The sequence below is a fragment of the Nelumbo lutea genome, chromosome 1 (assembly GCF_056320005.1).
Source record: "Nelumbo lutea isolate HS-2025 chromosome 1, American lotus-T2T, whole genome shotgun sequence".
Classification (NCBI taxonomy): domain Eukaryota; kingdom Viridiplantae; phylum Streptophyta; class Magnoliopsida; order Proteales; family Nelumbonaceae; genus Nelumbo; species Nelumbo lutea.
Window position 1 is genome coordinate 75,293,528 of NC_142684.1, and position 19,714 is coordinate 75,313,241.

General features: G+C 38.9%; 2 protein-coding genes across 3 annotated transcripts; one reads left to right on the forward strand and one right to left on the reverse strand.

The window, feature by feature from the left end:
• Window positions 1-1,167: 1,167 nt before the first annotated feature.
• On the reverse strand, window positions 1,168-12,914 carry LOC148875420 (cardiolipin synthase (CMP-forming)-like). The gene is made up of 8 exons (XM_088964679.1): window positions 12,319-12,914; window positions 4,434-4,500; window positions 4,268-4,342; window positions 4,089-4,140; window positions 3,389-3,474; window positions 3,225-3,299; window positions 1,943-2,037; window positions 1,168-1,854 (listed from the first exon to the last, which is right to left on the reverse strand). The coding sequence occupies exons 1-8, from the start codon at window positions 12,852-12,854 to the stop codon at window positions 1,740-1,742; spliced, it is 1,101 nt and encodes a 366-aa protein (XP_088820805.1). The 5' UTR covers window positions 12,855-12,914; the 3' UTR covers window positions 1,168-1,739.
• Window positions 12,915-13,162: 248 nt separating this feature from the next.
• Window positions 13,163-17,914, forward strand: LOC148875421 (putative serine/threonine-protein kinase PBL23). Of its 2 annotated transcripts, XM_088964678.1 has the most exons (6): window positions 13,265-13,730; window positions 15,257-15,316; window positions 15,397-15,578; window positions 15,665-15,854; window positions 16,126-16,517; window positions 17,302-17,914. In XM_088964678.1, exons 2-6 carry the CDS (start codon window positions 15,286-15,288, stop codon window positions 17,629-17,631), a joined length of 1,125 nt encoding a protein of 374 aa, XP_088820804.1. In that variant the 5' UTR covers window positions 13,265-13,730; window positions 15,257-15,285; the 3' UTR covers window positions 17,632-17,914. The 2 variants fall into 2 exon arrangements, with proteins under 2 accessions (XP_088820803.1, XP_088820804.1); XM_088964677.1 differs by lacking the exon at window positions 15,257-15,316 and having other exon boundaries at window positions 13,163-13,730.
• Window positions 17,915-19,714: the final 1,800 nt, after the last annotated feature.

Consider the following 19,714-nt stretch of genomic DNA (forward strand, 5'->3'; position numbering starts at 1 on the left):
CCAAGTTCATCGTTGATGCAATTTCCAGCGGCCCAAAGAATGGTAAATGGCCTTCAGATCCACCCTCATTGGATCATGCAGTGCAGTTCGAAGCTCAAAGAAGAGGTTCATAGCTTCTCAAAGAGCACCCACTATTGTATTGACCAATGATACATCCAATTTCCGTGTGCTAGTGTAAGAATTCATAGCTATACCTGCACCCACTATTGTACTGTCATTTAAGGGCAGTTTGATCATGAAAAATGTATTTATATTGACGTGGACAATTTCTATCAATGAACACTAATGGTACTCCAATGAATGTTGAGTTTTAGAAAACAAAAAGTCACTGACATGGGATTCTTTGGGCATTTTGAAAAGTTATGAAGAATTTTAAGAGAAATGCTAAAAAAGTCGTGGTGAGTTTTAAATAATTTCCCTTTTTATAATTTTTCTTTATGGTATGGAACATAGACACAATGGGCCGAACAAGGTTTAACTAAATGCTTTAGCTGTTCATCAGGCCGTGGAACCAAGGTTTCATGTCAATATTTAAATGTGGGATCCACATCTTTTACAGGGCCCATAAATTTATTATTAACGTGAAACCTCATCGTTGGTTCCACAACCCACTGAACAGATTAAGCGTTCAGCTAATTGATTGGAATAGTAAGCATAATCATTTTACAGGGCCCATAAATTTATTATTAACGTGAAACCTCATCGTTGGTTCCACAACCCACTGAACAGATTAAGCGTTCAGCTAATTGATTGGAATAGTAAGCATAATCATTTATGGCGCAACCTCTAACTCCATTTATTGGGGGATCATTCGGGAAACCACATAGCGAGCAGACAGGGAAACTTCTCACAACTTGCCATTGGCGATCGAAGTTGAAGCTTTATCATTCCGATAGGATTTCCTCAAATTCTATCATACAGCCACCGTAGACCTCGCCAAAGTACACCAAAATCACAAAAACAAATTTTCCCATCCAGAAACTTCCAAATTATTCCGTAGGCGTCTTTGGATTGGACAGAGACGAACACAAAACCGTTCGGATTTTTTTTAATCTCACCTCTTTTGATTAAACCCAGTAGTCCTACAATCTATATGTCAAATTTCAGCATGCTTGACTCCTTCATACACTTCAGATCACCAACGAATAGCCACACTGCCCACATGGATGGCAAGCAAAAGAACGGCAGATGTGTTCACATATACGATACAGAGTTACAGCAAGCGGACCTCCAAGACAATTAACAAACAGAATAGCGTCAAAATGAGACTAATGAACCTTGTCACAGAGAGAGAGAGAGGTCCCATATATTATAAGTTATAACCAAAGTTCAATTTCTCATATCTACACCAAAAGGTTCTAAACAGCATGACTTCAACAAGATGCTGTATCTTCAACCTCTGCGCCCCGGTTTCTGCTCCAGAAGTAATTATTTCTTCTACGATAACGACCGGGCTCTCTGTCCGGTTTCCGCTGTTGAATGCTGCTTTCAAGAATGCTTTAACATAAGCCTTCCATTAATGATTCCAGATTGCAAGAAATGCTGGTATTCAAACCAAAATTAATTCATGGGACTTATTATTCAAGGATATTGCATTTTCTGCTTTTTTCTGTTTAGATGTGGATCATATGATCCAAAGTCTAAAATCCCAGCACCACCACACCTTCTCTTGGCGTCAAACTCAAAATCTGTTTTTGGCTGTAGCTAAGTCTCTTCCAATGCACAGAATAGGTTTCAGGTCAGTGGAACCTGCTCCTTGAAAATGACCCCCTCGCAACTGATGCTGAATTGTTCCGCATGTGTTGTGCTCCATAGGCTACTGTAGATGCTACCGTCGTTGAAGCAACCAACCAACTGTCAAATTTGAGGGATGAGATTATTCATCTCTGATACCTTAAATGGAATAAGAGTCTAGATAGAACAAATGCATCAATTATATTACCTCAAGTATGCTATACATGATTGGGTTGCTGGGGTGCCAAATTCTGGTTGAAGAATAGCAGCAGACACCAAGACCAACTGGAAGACTGTGTTGACCTGCCACAAAATGCATGCCTGAATAAGGAACCAAGCAAATTTACCAATTCAGCTGATAAGTTATAGCCTACTGGCTCTCATGGATGGCTCATGACTTCACCAAATCAACTCAATCATCAGGTTTTCCTTGTCAAGTTAACGAGAACTCTCACATGTAAAGTAATCACCTAATTACTTCTTAACTAGAATTTCTCCCCATCACTTGGCATAACTGACAAGGTTTAAAACACATCAAAGACCGGAAAGGGTTGGAAAGGGGAATTGGAGACCATAGCATTTTCTTGCCATACATCTATGAGCTTTTTTTTCCTGGCAAACCTATCATTTTTACCCAAAAGTTTTTTTTCCTATTTTGTGCTTTTCTTCATCTGTAAAATGTCGAAAGAAGTAAAAAATCACTTTATTTATATTTACTTTCTTTTTTCTTTCTGAATGAATATGCAGGATTGAACATGCAAGCACATGGATGGAAATGTATGATGTTGATGCCCATTGCTCTGGAAAGAAAAGGAATAATGAGGAAGCTATTTTTCTTCTATTCAAGCTGCATTTAATACTGAAAGCAGTGTATTATAGGACCACTATGCCCTGCTCCGATGGCATGAGCAATTTGTTCCTGGTTTTTTTATCAATTTGTTCCTAATTTTGTTAATTAGTTTCTAGTCTGCGACTTCATATTTTGGTTGGTGAAGGTTGAAATTAACTTGAGGCTCAATTGATAGTAAGGCAATCTGGATACTCATTACTTGTCATGTTACTATTTTGCCGAGGAGAATCTTAAGTTGTCACAGAACATCAGTACTCTGAATTAAAATATTATTTTCTTTAGGTTCCTCCACCCCATAATCTTTTTTTTTTTGAAAAAAGGTATGGTAAATTTATTCATGATGAAAGAAACATACAATAAAAGGAAAGCTCTTGATACAAAAAGCCCCAAAGGGACTGATCAAAGCTCTCATAGATTGGCAGAATTAAGCATCATAAACATGTTTTGATTACAAAACAAGGGTAACAGACAGCCGCGATGCTAAAACTTAAATTCTGTGAAGCATACAATTGTCCAAATCATTATTTGTGATGAAATACTATGCAAGCTATAAAAGCAACTAAAAATGTGATTCATGATCAACATTGTATCCTAAATGATCTGCTTGAGAAAGAGAAAGGGAATTGGGATTGAGGTTTACCTTGCTCAGGAATAGGGGTTCTACCTTCTGTGGACGCATGCCATCGAGGTTGATGAAATCAGACCAACTTTCCCACTAACACAAGGAAAAAGATTAGAAGTGCAAGGGCAGCAATATCAAAATTTGAGAAGACCAGATTTCATGTTTTTATTTAGTAATCTCACCTTCCAACCCAGTGTACTAGCTCTTTTATAGACTGCACCACTGATAAGACCAACATCACGGAACAGAACAAGTACAACAAGACCAGCTTCACAACAAAAATCATAATCAGATCGATCCTCGTAAAAAACACAAATATGCAAAATACCACAAAAATAATATTAATTGGTCAGGAAGACATGCATTGTTTTCCCAGGAAAAAAGAGGACTAGAGGTTGAACAAAGTCCATACTAATCCATATACCAGTTAGGCAGCTTACTTTGGGATATATACCACCCACTGAGAGGCGAGGATATGGTGACCATGAAATACTGACCAGATACTGGAAGCACCCTCTATAAGCCACCCAAGGAGCAATCAACATGAGAAATCACACGCTAAGGGCATTTATGTTTTTAATTTGTTAAGGAGAGAAAACACTGGAAAACCACAACCAGAAATAGCTCTACTAGAACATGGTTTAGGAGGTGAGGTATACCACCTACTGGACTACATCTAACAGTCAAATAAAGTGAAAAGTTAGAACAGATTTTCAGACTCCCTGAATTATATTAATGGATCAGAACAGTAAAGCAAACAACCTTGCCCAATATCATTGGCATATTTTAAACAGAGCCATCAAGCTACTTATCGGCCCCTATAAATGTACTTTCAAAAACTTAATTATCACCAAATAAAAAACATATATTTAGACTACTCACGGTGGAGGAGGTCCTTTTGCACCATTGCTAACGCAACACAGCCAATCAGCACCTGTACCATCAGAATACAGAACAATTAACAAAATGCTATCAATCATGTGACTCGAGAAATGTACCAACTAAATTTCAGATTAATTGGTCAAAACCACTAGGTAGAACGTGAAAGTTTTAATACTGACCTTGTCAGCAAGAGGATCGAGGTAAGACCCAATTACCGAGTTAATACCCATCTTCCGAGCCATGTAGCCATCTAACTACAAAAGAAACTCACATAGGGAATCAAAATCACATTCCGTAAAACCTTATTTACTCCATGATCTGAAATAATGTATGTTGAGTCCATACCCAGTCAGTTGCTCCAGAGATGGCCAACCCCACAAATGCAGAAAGATGCCACTCGTTTATGATCATCCTGCATCACAAATTTGTTAAGAATAAATCTATTGCAATCAAAACCAGTGTCTTGAAAGAAGAGAGATATTTGTTACTTTGCTGTTATATGTTTGTATATATTTATTTAGATGTTTTTATTAACAGTTTAAATGGGTGAAAACCTTCAATGCTATAGCCTATTACAAAATAATTTTGGGAAATTGATTGGCAGCAAAAATTTGAACATCTAGAAACAGCTACTCGGTATATGAATGCTTCATGATTTTTTTTCAAGATAATAGAAAAGAAAATTTTATTAAAACATAAGAATAGTATACACCACCAGGTGATGAGAGATCACCCAAAACAGACATAAAACTAAACAAGAAAACACCCATAATCACCCGTCAAACCCTTAAACCCTCCCACAATATCAACCCAACCTATCAATCCTTGTCCAAACAACAGGCCCCCAACTTGTTTAAAAGAACCAGCCCCTTTTTTTGAGCAAAGGTAACTTTTATTGAATTAAAACAGGAACAAGTACATAAGAGAATGTACTACAAGCTAAAGCAGCTGAGGCAGAATTATAGAGGTAAGCAGAAGTCACTAATACAAACTTTCCCCAAAAACCCCTGATTTTGCAAGGCTGTATGCAACGGTGTTTTGCTCCCTGGGAATCCAGACCAGATTTACATTCAATGACTCTAAGATATCTCAAGCCCTTAGCCAGGCTATTGTATTTGCAGAGTCCCCTTTTATAGTTAAGGAGCAAAAACCTAGCTGTTTAGCAAGCCATATTCCTGTTAGTGCTGACAAGAACTCTGCTTTTGTAGCATCATCTCTCCCAATCGGACCACTATAAGCCCAGCTGATCCCCCTCTCCCCACAGAAGACTGGTACCACCAATACCTGCTTGGCCGTTAGATCCTTGGGCACTACCATCAAAGTTTAGGATCATCCCACCATCTTCCCTAATAAGGCTTCTCATGGTCGACTCAGATCTAGGAGAGGACTGCAAGATGACTGGAGGGTTACTTTGGAGGTCATTTAGAGACAGACCTTTGAAAGCTTCAGAATTAACCACCCAAAGGTTACAGAGGAAAGTTATGTAAGAGATTAGGTCTTCCACATTTCTGAATTTGTTTCAAAGGTTCTGTTTTTCCTTTTTCCCAGATACCCCAAAGAACTGCATGTGTCACTGTACTCCAATATACCCTTCCTCTTTTTCCTAGACCTTTGCCTTTCCACTGCCACAGGAGGTCCACTACCTTCTCAGGGAAAACCCAGCTGTAACCAACTAAGTTTAGGAAGAAACACCAAACCTTCCTCGTGACAGGGCAGTGGAGAAGAATGTGGTTAGCTGTCTCACCATCACCAAGGCAAAGAGGACAGACATGAGGGGAGATAGATAACCTTCCTCTAAGTTTTTTTCTGAATTAAATCACAAGTATTTATTTTCTTTAAGCAGGCTTCTCAGACAAAGAAAGAAACTCTAGGGGGAACATGTGATTCCCAAATGTTCTTGGCCGGGAAGGGAGTGATCTGATCTTCTGAAACTAGAGCCTTAAAAAAAAGGAGTTAGCTGAGAACTTTCCGGCAGGATTAAGTTTCCAGATCCTTTGGTCAGGGGAGGCCGGAGGGATGTAAGCCTCAATTAGAGAGTTTAGCAAGTTTGCTATTTCAGCAAGCTCTATCTCTCTTAGAGGCCTTCTATGGTTCGGATTCCAACTGGTTCCTGAGGGAGATGGCTGAGGCTATAGGCTACCTTGGCTTCTTTGGAGCAAGGCAGGTTAAAAATTCTAAGGTAGGAGTTTGCAAAGGTGTCCTCTCCTCACCATAAATCAGTCCAGAATTTGGTTCTATTCCCATTTCCCACCCGGTATCTTACAAAATCAATAAAGAGGTCATAAACAGAAGAAATACCCTTCCATGGGTTAGACGCTTTAACTCGGTTTGGGTGGACCTTGCTATCCCAACCATTGGCGTGTCTTTCGTACTTGCTCTTGATGATTTTTGTCCACAACACTTCTGTCTCCAAGGGGAACCTCCATAACCCCTTTCCAAGAAGAGCTAAGTTCCTTTCTTTGATATGTCCTAGCCCCAAACCACCAAGGTTCTTGGGCTTGCAAACCTGATTCCATGAAACTAGATGACCCTTCTTTTCGCCGCCTTCTTCCCATAGGAAATCCCACTGAAGCTTCTCAATCTTACTTTTTTACTTTGCCCGGGATACTGAAAACCAACAAGTAATAGGTTGGCAAATTGGCAAAGGAAGCCTTGATAAGTGAGTCTACCCCCTTTTGACAGGTAGCTTTTCTTCCATGTAGCCAGTCTTCTCTCGCATTTTTCTACCACTGGATCCCAAAAACTTTGACTCCTTGGATTCCCACCAAGAGGCATTCCCAAATAGGTGATAGGAAGTTTCTCCAATTTGCAGCCTAACAGCTCCTTGAACCTTTCCAGCAGAGAGTCATTTACATTTATGCCTACAATACTGCTTTTGTTGAAGTTAATTCTAAGTTCAGTCACCACCTCAAAAATGTTTAATACCCTTTTTAGGTTGGAGATGTTTTCCCAATCCACCTCCAAAAACAAGAATATGTCATCTGCAAACATCAAGTGAGATATCTGGATTTCTTCCCTACCTACCTCAAACCCTTTCAGCAGGTTTCTCTCCCTTGCTTTTTGAAGTAAATAACTGAGGATATCAGCTACCAAAGTGAAGAATAGGGGGGAGAGAGGACACCCTTGTCTCAGGCCCCTGTCTGCATTAAAGTAGCTGGTTGGCTCTCCATTTATTAGGATTGAAAACCAAGCAGAACTTATATAACCTCTAATCCATCTCACCCATCTCCTTCCAAAGCCTCTTACGTTTAGAATCTCCAACAAGCAGTCCCAATCCACTTTATCATAGGCCTTTTCTAGATCCAGCTTGATTACCACCCCTACCTTGCCACTTTGTCTTCTTTCTTCTACACATTCATTAGCCACAAGTATATTGTCAATAATTTGTCTCCCTTTCACAAAGGCAAATTGGTTGCTTGAAATTAAATCTTTCAGCACCTCCTTTAGTCTAGTCGCAAGAACTTTAGCCATAATTTTGTATAAGCTCCCCACCAGACTGATAGATCTGAAGTCTTTAACTTCCAAGGTCCCCTCTTTCTTTGGAACTAGAGCGATAAAGGTCAAGTTGTTACCTTATTCATGATGGCCAAAATGTAGAAATCTGAAAACACCTCCAACAGATCAGACTTGATTGTATCCCAACACAACTGAAAGAAAATGATAGGGAATCCATACACTGCTTCCTTAATTTCTTGCTCTTCAAAGCTTCTTTCTAGCCACAACTTTTTTGTCCACCGACAACTTAGGTCCCTCCCAGTTATTAAAAGGAATCCTACAGGACCAGTCTTTTGAGTACAAACTAACTTTTGAAAAACTGCTCTATGGGTTCTGAAATTTCTTGTTTGTCCTCTGTCTCTTTCTACCCCACTCTCAGCTTTGAGACATAGTTTTTCCTTCTTCTCCCTGAGGCATAACTATGAAAGAACTTTGAATTATTATCTCATTCCTTCAACCATCTCACTCGAGACCTTTGCCTCCAAAAGATTTCTTCCCTTCTTATAAGCTTCTCCCAATCCTTTTTAATAGTTTCTCTTCTGCTTCTACCCTCCTCATCCAAAGTCCCCAGTTGCTCTCATTGGTCCAGATCATCTAGCTCTTGAGTTAGTTTATTTTTGTCTTCCACAAACTTTTTAAACTCCTCTTTACCCCACACTTTTAGATTCCCTTTTTAAGTGTTTTAACTTCTGATGAAACCTAAATCCTGCCCAACCATCCACTTTGCATACCTTCCACCATTTAGAAACTTTTTGTTGGAAGTCCTAGTGAGTAATCCACACCTTTTCCAACTGGAACGATGCCTTTCCTTTCCTGAATACTTCATTCTGTAGAGTCACCGGCCAATGATCAGATATCCAATGGGGCTTAATAGACTGCACACAGTTGGGGTATAGTTCCTCCCAGTCATTGGATATAAGAAACCTATCCAGTCTATTGCTTACCACACACTCCCGCATATTAGACCAGGTAAAGGAGTCGTTGCTAAGAGGGAGGTCTTTAAGATTGTGTCTAGCAATAAAGTTCGAGAACTCCTTCATGCTTCTTTTTTTTATCAGTAACAAGAAACTTTATTAATGATGTGAAACTATGTGAAATTTTAATTACAACAAGAGGGGGGAGGTAAAATGTCTTAACTCCCCACCAACAGAGTACATTGGAGGAAAGTTAAAAATTAGCCCAAAATAATAGGTTCCCTATCCCTTGCTTGGCTAACCCACCTCGTGGCATTAAAGTCACCACCTACACACCAAGGCAAGTCCTCCGATTCATGTAAAGAATCTGATTCCACCTATAATCTTCCTCTCTTTGATGGAGAATTAGACACATACACTCCTGTCAGAATCCAATTGCTCCTGTCAGAAATGTTTGTGAACAGGATAAAAAAAGAAAACTTCCCTTTGTCTACTTCTAATCTAGTAACCGCCTCTTCTTTCCAAACAATAAGAATTCCATCCATTGTTCCCGTTGCTGGGAAATTTGCCCATTTTCTTCCTCTGGTTCCCCAAATTGCTTTAACTAACTTTCTGTTAATGATTTCTTTCTTTGTTTCTTGTAAAATTACTATGTCGGGGTTTTCCTTCCTTAGGGTATCCTTAACCAAGCTTCTCTTCATAATCCCTCCCAGCCCCCTTACGTTCCAACTCAAGATCTTCATGGTTTGTGTACGACAGCCTTTCCCTTACTTAACCTTTTATTAATACTGATTTCAGGTCCTACTCCCTGGTCGACAAAACCCCATCAAAGTCTTTGGAGCTTTCTGTTTGTCCCTTTCTTCCCTCCTACTTCCGATTTCTTTCCTTTACTACTTCCCTTTATCTCTCTCTGTTGCTTCGAGCCTGGCCCACTGTTCTCTATGTCGTTGATTATCTTGCAACTCTTCATGAATTGAGTTGATCGCAGAGACTTGCCAGCAGCTGGGATAGAATGCCACCTTCACCTGAAACACAGGAAACAAGGGGATTGGAGTGAGGCTCAGAGGTAGAGAAACCAGGAGAAGAAATAGCTAAAGTGTCACAAACTAAGGGGTCAATCGAAGAGCTTGGAAGGGTGTTTGCCGCAAGTTCCAGCTTTCTTCCTTTCTCTCGGTGTATGTCTTCAGATTGATCGTAATCAGGATTAACTAGCTGTATTGGCTTCAAAACATCCATACTTCCCCAATTTCCTCTGTTCTTGAACAATACTTGAACTCTTTCTAGAGCTACCTCCTGACTGTCAACATATGCTTCGGATTCATACAAACTCAACTCTGAATCAGACTCCACCTCCAATTCTCCCCTCTCCGAACTTGAGCTCCCTGAAGTTAATGGTGTGGGCGGGCGATTGACCCCCCTAACTTGTCCTCCACTAGAGAGAGATGTTTCAGGAAAGCCTTCTCCAGAGAGTAGAGGAGTAGCAGGGGGGTTGTCGATCTCATCAGCTTGAACAAAATGGGCTTTTGTCTTTATTTGGCCCAAACTCTCAGGTCTGTCAGGAACTAAAAAAGAGGCTCAGATCTCCCTCTCAGGTTAGGTCTTGTTGGGATTGCTCATATGCTTCCAGCTTTCTTTTTCTCCTTGAACAGCTTTTTTGCTTAAAATTTAAATTTTGAGTGGACATTCCTTTTGTTCCCCAAGCTTCCTCCACGTTACCACCAAACTTCCTAAAACAGTTACTGCACTTGGCTTTGCTTCTTCCCAACGTAACTTCTTCTATTGCAGGTTGATCGTGCACTCCATTCAAGTTCACCTGGTTAGTAGGTGGCAATGTGACTCTCCCTGACTTGCCATGTGTGCTGGGCTCAGGTTGGTAAGTTGACTCAGTTTCTTCCTCCCTAGGCTCATTCTTCTTCCTTTCCTTTCGACCTCGATTGAACAGTGGAACCAAACTTCTCTATCAAGAATGGGAACTACTCGAGGTATCGTGAACACTCTCTCCCTTTCACCCTAGTCCTGGCAAACAGAAGCTCCTGGAAATTTCTCGTGCAATTGTCAATAACCTCCAGTCCTCCACAAAGACTTTCTATTAGGTTAAACGTCTCCACTGTCCACAGATGAAAGGGGAGGCCGTGTATCACTATCCAACCATCAAAACTCAGATTTGCAAGGTTTTCATTCACTTTCAGCCACCACCGATCAATCAACACCTTCTTCCCATACACATACACAGATCCCAACCTCGTCCACTTGCTGACTGTCTCCTCTGACGGGGAAAACCCCACCGCCTTGTTTGTTTCAAAGGGTTTCAGAGTTAACAGCATCAGGGAATGCAGGTTTGCTGAAATGCCCAGTTCCACATCTCTCCAACTTACATCCGTTGGCTTGGTACATATGAAGGTTGTCTTCCAATTTCCAAACAGACCAAGTCTATGGACCACGGATATGAAAGCTCTTCCTCCAACCACCATCACTCTGCTTCTTCCTTTCTCTAAGACTAGAAACTCCTCTGTCGAGGGGGGAACAACTTCTGGTCTTTCCTTTTTGGCGAGAAATGAACTCAATGTTTTTGACATCGTTTCCCACCCTAAAGTGTTAGCTTCTTCAGGAATACAAATGTTTCTCATTCTTCTCACTCCTTCCCACTGGCTTAGCCTTATGTATCTTCCCCATCTATTTTCAGCAACTGAAAATGAGGTTATCCTTCCCCTGTCCGCTCGTCTTAATGGTTCAAAAAGTCTATTATGGCTTTCTAGTAATTTTTCCAAAGCACCTACAATCCAGCTTACCTCATCTTCTTTAAAAAAGATTCTGGACCAAGCCCCTCTTCCCCTCTCTGTAATCACCAACACCCTATCCCCGAGAGATTGACTTGTGTCAAGTTCGAATGTTTTGGAGCAAATGGAAATACACCTCCTTTGACCTTTTTAACACCATTTGGACCAATGCCAGCAAAGAGCTTTATTGCCGGCAATACACCTCCCCCTCAATCTCCTTGTTCACTGACCTTATCATCCCTTCCCTTCTCCAATTCCAGTGGATAACTATGTAAATAGATTTATGGTGGATAGACTTTTATTTGTCATACAAAAATAAAAATGTATTATAAAAATTAAAATGAAAGTATATCCGTTGACTCCCCAAATCCTTTTTTTTTTCTGTGTGTGCGCATGCGTGCAGGGGGAGGGCTCATGGAATGTAGCTCGTATATGATAAACAGTCACAACCGCATCTATAGAGTTTCAGCAATCCAGAGATCGTTTGGAAGACCCTTCACTTGGATTTGTTAGAAGTATGAAACCTGTCTCAGCAATATACCATGAATAACAGGCATGTGTCAGTGGTCTGACGGGCTTACGTGCCAGGCAATATTACTACACACTGACGATCCTAGGGTGTTGAAAACCCTTGACAGTACATATGGTAATTGAATAAATTTCCTATTCCAGGAACCTAATTTGAAAAGTATGAGGTGATTTATATGTCTAGGGAAACTAAGCAAGGAAAACAAAACAAAACCAAGAAGCTAATTTCTTTTCCTTGCTCTTCAATCTTGTAGACCAGGACACACTTTTCTATAATGTTCCTTTCACTTCTGAATTAGATAGAATCATCTCTAGAGATGCTAATGGTCGAACCAATCACTAATGGTAAATTTCTAGCTTTTATCAATGGCACCTGATTAGAGTCTGTATAATCCACAGCTTAACCTCCCTTTCCCAAACCCATATAACAACCAAACCCTTCACCGGCAATGTGCGTAAGTAGAGACAAACTTTAATAAATACTTACAGGCAGAGGTGGGGAGAAGGGGAACATACCATCCCAAGAAAGGACCAGAAAGCAATCTGCTCATAGAAATCATATTCGGCAAATTAAAAAAGCCCTCGGATAAATTTCCACCGATCTTATCTCCACTCAGCAACTTCTTTTGATCAATCCCATTTACCAAATCCGGAAGGGGAATAACCGAACCAAACCCTAATTTGATAGGAAAGCTCCTATGAATGAGATTTAGAGACTTCTTTCCCACAACGACTTGGCCAGGTAGATATAGAGGAGTAGCAGACTGAGAAAGCTTCCATGGTGGAGAAGACAGAAAAAGGGGTCCCGGAAATGGAATCCATTTACAAGACGGGGAAAGAAACCTCGAGTGGGATGAAGTGAGGCGAAGAGCGAACGAGAACGGATTCAACGAAACGGGGAAGATAGGGGACGAAGGGGAGGACGAGAAGACCGATGAGAGCGGAGGAGATGGAGATGGAAATGGAAATGGAGTTGCAGATGCGCACAAACTTAGAAAAGACCGCGATTTAGGGTTTCTGAAGATCGTCTTGAGTGACTTGAAAACCGCCATTAACGATGCATTTTTTTCTGACTTCTGAGCTACTGTGAATTTACTTCCTGAGCCCAGGTTTTTGCGTGGGTTTAGTTGAAAAAGACACGTGTATAATCTAGACACGTGGTAAGAAATTTCAATTGAAAAATACTACGTAAAATCGTAAACTAGGTCTGCTGGACCCACCGTTGGATTGGAATCCAAGGCAATCTCGCGGCGAAATACACTTTTGCCGCGTTAATCCAACTTCAGCTCAATGACCGTTATCCCTTCCTTCAACCGTAACTAATTTATAAAAGAAGGGAAAGGAGGAACGGTGCCCGCCTGTTCCTTGGAAAACGGATTTTTTTAGTCTTTTCTCTAGAAAAGCTAGGGTGACTAAATTTAGCAGAATTGCTGTGTCAAAGCCATTTTTTTCCTGGTTCAATGGGATTGGGGAGATTAAGCAACACGAACGCTCTGGTGACTGGTATTTGCTCCTCGGAAACCAGAAAACTTGTTCTTCCTGGACAAAAGTTTTCCGGTTTCTAGGTGCTTCCCTTCTGAGTTTCCAATTGCAAATGATTTTTTCCATTTCTCGCCTTCATCGCTCTGCTTTCATGTTGTTTTGGGCTTAGATCGTTTCCTGTCTATACGGGTCTATACGGGTCCTATTAGACAATTTTGATTTAGTGATTAGGGTTTTTTATGGTAGTTAAATCTGCGTGGGTTGGAGTAGAAGGCGAAGAGGGAAAAGGAAAATGAATTGCTTCCCTTGTTGTGGATGTGGAGGTGGAGATGAAGCTGGAGAAGAAGTCGACAACAACTGCAAGTCGTTCAAGAAGAAGAGCAAGCGGGAATTTAAAGAAGGGAATGTATTAGCCAATTTGATCGCAACTATTTCCTTTCGATCCAGTATGATGTCAAACTTTCCCCCTTTAACTTCATTTCAGACGGTTGTCAATGAATTTGAAATGTGCTTGATCCACTTTACTTTCATCCTAATGAGTTTGAAACTTTCCTCTACAAAATTCTAAGCATTGAATGATTACTACCTTTTCTAAATGGGAAATTGTCTAAAACTCACCATGAGTTTTCAAAATTTCTCTTAAACTCATCATAACTTTTCAAAATGTCTAAAACTCACCATGTCAGTAAGTTTTTATTTTCCAAAACTCACCTTCCATTAGTGCACCATTAATGCTTCTTAACAGAAGTATCCATGTCAGCATAAATAACAATTTTTATAACCAAAGTACCCTTGAATGGTGAGTTAGAGGAAAAATGGTATTTTTCAGTTTTCAATTTTCTTGTTTTTTTTTTTTGTGACCAATTTTTTTAGTTTTTTTCTACAATTTTTATTTCTGATTTTGTTTTTCAATTTATATAGTTTATATAATTTGAAAATATTTTTTTATTTTGTTTTCAATTTCTATAATATTTTATATTTTTTGTAATTTCTATGTTTTTATGTATTTTATATTTGAAAATTTATTTTTGAATTTTTTCCTTTTTTATGTCTAAATATTAAAATGGTAATATATTAACACCCATTAATTTATTTTGTATATTTTATATTTTCTATGAATGTTAAAATGGTAATATATTAACGCCCATTAGTCTGTTTAATGTCAAGTTAGTGACATGGTGAGTTTTAGACATTTTGAAAAGTCGTGGTGAGTTTAAGAGGAATGCTGAAATTCATGGTGAGTTTTAGGCAATTTCCCTTTCTAAATTGATTTTTAGGTCTACTAATTTGTATTGATTAGCAATATAATTGTGCTTGTGCTATCAAATAATCATGAAGTTGAAGCAGTTTTTCTTTTTGGTATACAAAACTGGTTGTATTATCTAAATCTTAGTGGCAGCTGCCCTCTCTGGTATTGTTTAAAGTGTTTGATTTTATCTGTCTGAATATGCCTAGGTTAGGTTTCATCTCTTGAATTGTATTCCCGTATGGTTGTGTCCCTCTCTGATATGGGGAGAAGGCCCTTTTCTTTTGGTACAATGGTCAACATTCCTCCTAGTTCATCGTCGTCGTGGTCATATATTATTTTCTCAAATAGAAAAAAATACAAATATGCAGTAGATCAATACTAAATCTTATGTATTCTTTAAGATGGCTATGAAATCTCCATTAGTTCTTTCTTTTTTCTATGTACATCCCCTCAATGTCCATGGTTCTGTTTATAATTCTATATATGCAGGTTTAGATGAATCATGGGACATTTCAACAACCACATAAAATGGTATCACTTAAATTGAGTTTTTCCTAGAACTTGAAATCATAAAACCTATATTATTAAAATGGGATTTGCCGTCCAAACAAATCCAGAAAAAACATCAATTAGTAATATGTTTATTATGAATCTATTTTAGGTGATAACACTATGTTTTTTATTGTTAAGCAAAACTAAAAATAATTATCTCGTTCCTTACAGCTTCCAGACCGATACCTTAACCTGTTACTATGTTAGTGATTCCCATTTTCATGTGTAAAGGTAAGGAACCTTGTAAACCATACACAAAAGAGAGTATGATTTCATCTGGATTAACTCTTACATATATTATTGCTATGCAGACAGCGATAGGCAGAGGAATATGGCAGAAGAAATACTTAAATTGGGAAATGGGGAAGCCACTATTCAAGTCTTCACTTACAATGAGCTGGCTGCAGCAACTATGAACTTCAAGCCTGAATCCCTACTGGGTGAAGGTGGCTTTGGAAGGGTGTATAAAGGACGGATTGAGAGTACTAACCAGGTGCTTACTCTCCCTTCTCACACTAGATCACATATAAAATGAAGTGATTTATCAAAGTAGTTTCACTGATAATACATCATGTTCAGGATGTGGCTGTCAAGCAACTTGACCGAAACGGATTGCAAGGAAACAGAGAGTTCCTTGTTGAAGTTTTGATGCTGAGTCTTCTCCACCATCCAAACCTTGTGAACTTAATTGGGTATTGTGCTGATGGTCAGCATAGGATGTTAGTCTATGAGTACATGGCATTGGGGTCTTTGGAAGGTCACCTTCTTGGTATGCTCCAATAATCTATGTTTTGCCTCTGCAACTCTTATATCATGAAGAAATCTAGGATTTGGATATAAACAAACCTAATTGCAATTACAAGGTCGACGACTGTAAGATCTCTACTGTGTGGTAGCCATGAAATAGATTCATGCAATTGGCTAAGCATACTTCTGTCTACTCAAGACTAGTAAAGCACCTTATGTTTCCTGCTTTTTTCAAATATTTCATTTGATAAAGTTTGTCTCAGGTCATTTTTAAGTAAGCTACTTTTTTGCAGATTTGCCACCAAATAAGAAACCTCTGGATTGGATTACAAGGATGAAAATAGCTGAAGGTGCAGCAAAAGGGCTTGAACACTTGCATGACACTGCTAATCCCCCAATAATATATCGTGATCTCAAAGCATCGAACATATTATTGGATGAAAAATTCAATCCAAAACTTTCTGATTTTGGGCTCGCCAAATTAGGCCCTACAGGTGACAGGAGTCATGTCTCCACAAGAGTCATGGGGACCTATGGCTACTGTGCACCTGAATACGCAATGACAGGACAGTTGACAACAATGTCAGATATATACAGTTTTGGAGTTGTGTTTCTGGAGATCATCACAGGGAGAAGAGCTATTGATACTTCAAGACCTACGGCTGAACAAAACCTTGTTATTTGGGTTTGTACCTCCAGTGAATTTAGTTTTTCAAACAGTCATATCTGCTATGCTAATAATTGATAGTCCAACCTCTGACAAACAATAATTAGTGGCATAAACTGAATAAATTAAAGCTGTGCTTGGTTTGACGGAAAATAAGAGAGACACATAAGTTTAGAAGAAGTCCTTTTTCACAAATTTTGTTAAGAACCTTCCCTCAACTTTCTGTCTCTCTTATTTTCTATCAAACCAAACATAACCTAACGGATTTATCTCCTTATGATAGTCCTAAAAGAATTCTATCTCATTAAGAGTCTAGCTACTATAATTGTTTTTCTTTTCTTGAAAATATACCACTGGTTGTTGCATCACTGATGCTTGTTTCCTAATATCATATCCTTATTAACTTTTAAGAGTGAAAATATATGAAATATCAGAGATTTCACTTCCCTTTAGAAGAACCATGAATTAAGAAGTTGGCTATTAATTATCCATATAGTAAACACTTCATGCCAAAATTAAAATATCTTTACCGATTATAACTGTTTACCTTAGTCTGTGAGCACTGATACTAAAATCAAAATGATGCCATATGGCTGAGATTGAAAGATGTCTTAACTACAGACAAGTAAGTGTCCAACTTTCTTACTTTAAGGGAAAACAAGGATCAACTCTATTTACTTTTCTTTTCAATTTGTTCCATCCATGCCATTTGTGGGTTACAATTTCATGTAGTAGTGGGTTTTCTTTCTATTTGATATGAGCCTTTTTCTGGATAACTGAGGTACATGTTCATGTTTTGCAGGCACAACCACTGTTTAAGGACAGAAGGAAGTTTACACTAATGGCTGACCCATTGCTTGAAGGGAACTACCCCGTTAAGGGTCTTTACCAAGCTCTTGCGGTTGCAGCTATGTGTCTTCAAGAGGAAGCCAGCGTTAGACCTTTGATAAGTGATGTTGTATCAGCTCTCGCATATCTAGCAGCTCCTAGTGAAGATGCTGATGACTCAAACCCTCCTTCTCCTGATAGAAATAGCAGTGCTGATGTTGAGGATGGGGATGGGGATGGGGATGAGGTGGGTGAAGTTAAATCCTCTAGTTTCAAAAACAAGGAAGAAGAAAAGTCTGACTGAACCCCCTGAAGTGCAGCCCCAGTGGAGCGTGACCAAAGAAATTGCAGTTTAGATGCATTCTGAAGCAACCCATAACCCTAAATGGGCGGTTGTTTCAATTGCTTTCTGTATCTCCAGTTGTGGTCTGTAAAAAGTCTGTACATTATGTTTCACAGTTAACACATTTACATGCAGTTTGATGATTACCTACAAGTCATATGGAATGGTTAAGCTGCATCTTTTTGTATCTTGCAATAGGACAATGTATAAAGAAACTTGAGATATGATAGCTCCCTTGTCTAAATATAAACCCCTGCCATTTTCTGTAACCCCAGCTTTAACCAAGAATTTCAACCTTATCAGCATTTAGCTGGGCTGAGATTTTATGCGAAATTTATGCATATGAGTGAGTTGTTCTTTTGCCTGGTTTGTTTGCAACAGTGTTTTCAAAACCGGACTGGACCAGATGGTTGGATCAGAAAAACCGAGAATCGGTCATCCATTTCACCCCAAACCCTCTTTTTGGCCAAACCTGTTGACCTGGGTGATCGAACCGTCAAACCAGACAATGGTTGGCCTTTTTTTATTTTTTTTTGTCAAAACAGGCCATTCATTCAGACCAAATGTCGGACCATTCAACCCAGGAACCGGTTCCCTGTCCAGTCCAGTTTTAAAAACCTTGGTTTGCAGTACAATTTCATTTGTACTGGTGCAAATGCATGATGTTCGTTTTTATTTCAGCTCTTGCCCTACATTGCAAAAAAAGTAAAATAGAACCTAAAGCAAAATAAATAAAAAAAATTAAAAACTAAAACCCAAAGTTTGCATTCTTCTCATTTGACTTTCATGCATTTGCCATTGGATACACCTTCAAATCCACTAAAATTTCTAGAAATGACCAACCACCTTAATTCAAGAAAAATAATGACCATCTGCAATCCTATCCATAGGGCTCTCCCTACATGACATAGTCCACTCCATAGAAAATTGATAGCAATCACTCTTTTACCCCACACCTATGCTAGTGGTGCACAATAATTTTCAATCCAAACGGCATAACCTATCCCGATTAATCCAACATCTTGGGTGCATTTGCTACTATCATCAATCAATCGCCTTCACTTATAGCTCCTTATCCTCCCTTTTCTAATTATTTCTAAGAACTTGGATACACTTTGGTTGCAGTTGTTTATGTTGCCCTCTAAGGAAGAGGAGGATTAATACTTGATTGTGCTGTTTCCAATTGAGAAGACTCCTACCTGAAGAAACACCACCGCGGATGAAGGTATGAAGGTCTCTGAGTGAGTGTGGCAATACCTGAATGATTTATCTGAGTTCGGATCTCCTTCAAACAAAAAACTCTACTCACATAGCATCCAGACATATTAAGGATGTCTCACATACATGTATGTTAAATTCATTGAGAGATGTTCCCAATGTGCGATTGGATTCCCATGTTTTCAGAGTGTTTGCAGAGCTTTTACTTTTGCAGGGAATCCCATCGCAGTTTATCCCACATCATATATGATTCCTACGCCTGTCTTCAAAGATAACAATATCCTTTACAAAGTCCTCATCTTTAAATATGGAAAATGGATTTTTCCTATTGCCCCATGTAATTAATAAATGTTGGCATGACTGTTTGCTTGCTCTCCACTGCAATTTATGGGTATACCATTTATTGCTTTTTATTTGGATATATCTCATATGGAATGTTGATCAATGTTGTTGCTTGAAACAACTACCCATGTTTTGGAAGTAGGGCTGCAAATGGTATCCAATTATCCGATTCCAAATTCGAATTCGATCCTATTAAGCCTGATTTGATTTTGGTTTGTTTATAATCTATACTATGATAAAAAAAAGTATGAATGAGGGTGCAGAACTTTTTTTACTAAAAAAAATGATTTCAATTATGAAGGTTGGAAATGTAATTTCAATTAAAGCTTTTCACCTTATTTAATCCCATGTCATTAACTCTTATGTCCAGTACTTTTAGCAATATAAACCCATATATTTAAAAACTTATTAAAAAACAAAACCATTATTTACCCAAACTAAGCAATTCAACCATCTGAATTAAATTGACCAGTCCATGAAGCCA

Coding starts and splice junctions, on each gene's coding strand:
- LOC148875421 (XM_088964677.1), top strand. CDS start 13,577: ATGAATTGCTTCCCTTGTTGTGGATGTGGAGGTGGAGATGAAGCTGGA. Junction 15,579..15,664: donor GGATTGAGAGTACTAACCAG/GTGCTTACTCTC, acceptor CATCATGTTCAG/GATGTGGCTGTCAAGCAACT. Junction 16,518..17,301: donor AACAAAACCTTGTTATTTGG/GTTTGTACCTCC, acceptor CATGTTTTGCAG/GCACAACCACTGTTTAAGGA.
- LOC148875420 (XM_088964679.1), bottom strand. CDS start 12,854: ATGGCGGTTTTCAAGTCACTCAAGACGATCTTCAGAAACCCTAAATCG. Junction 4,141..4,267: donor TCGATCCTCTTGCTGACAAG/GTCAGTATTAAA, acceptor CTGATGGTACAG/GTGCTGATTGGCTGTGTTGC. Junction 1,855..1,942: donor TCATGTATAGCATACTTGAG/GTAATATAATTG, acceptor CAAATTTGACAG/TTGGTTGGTTGCTTCAACGA.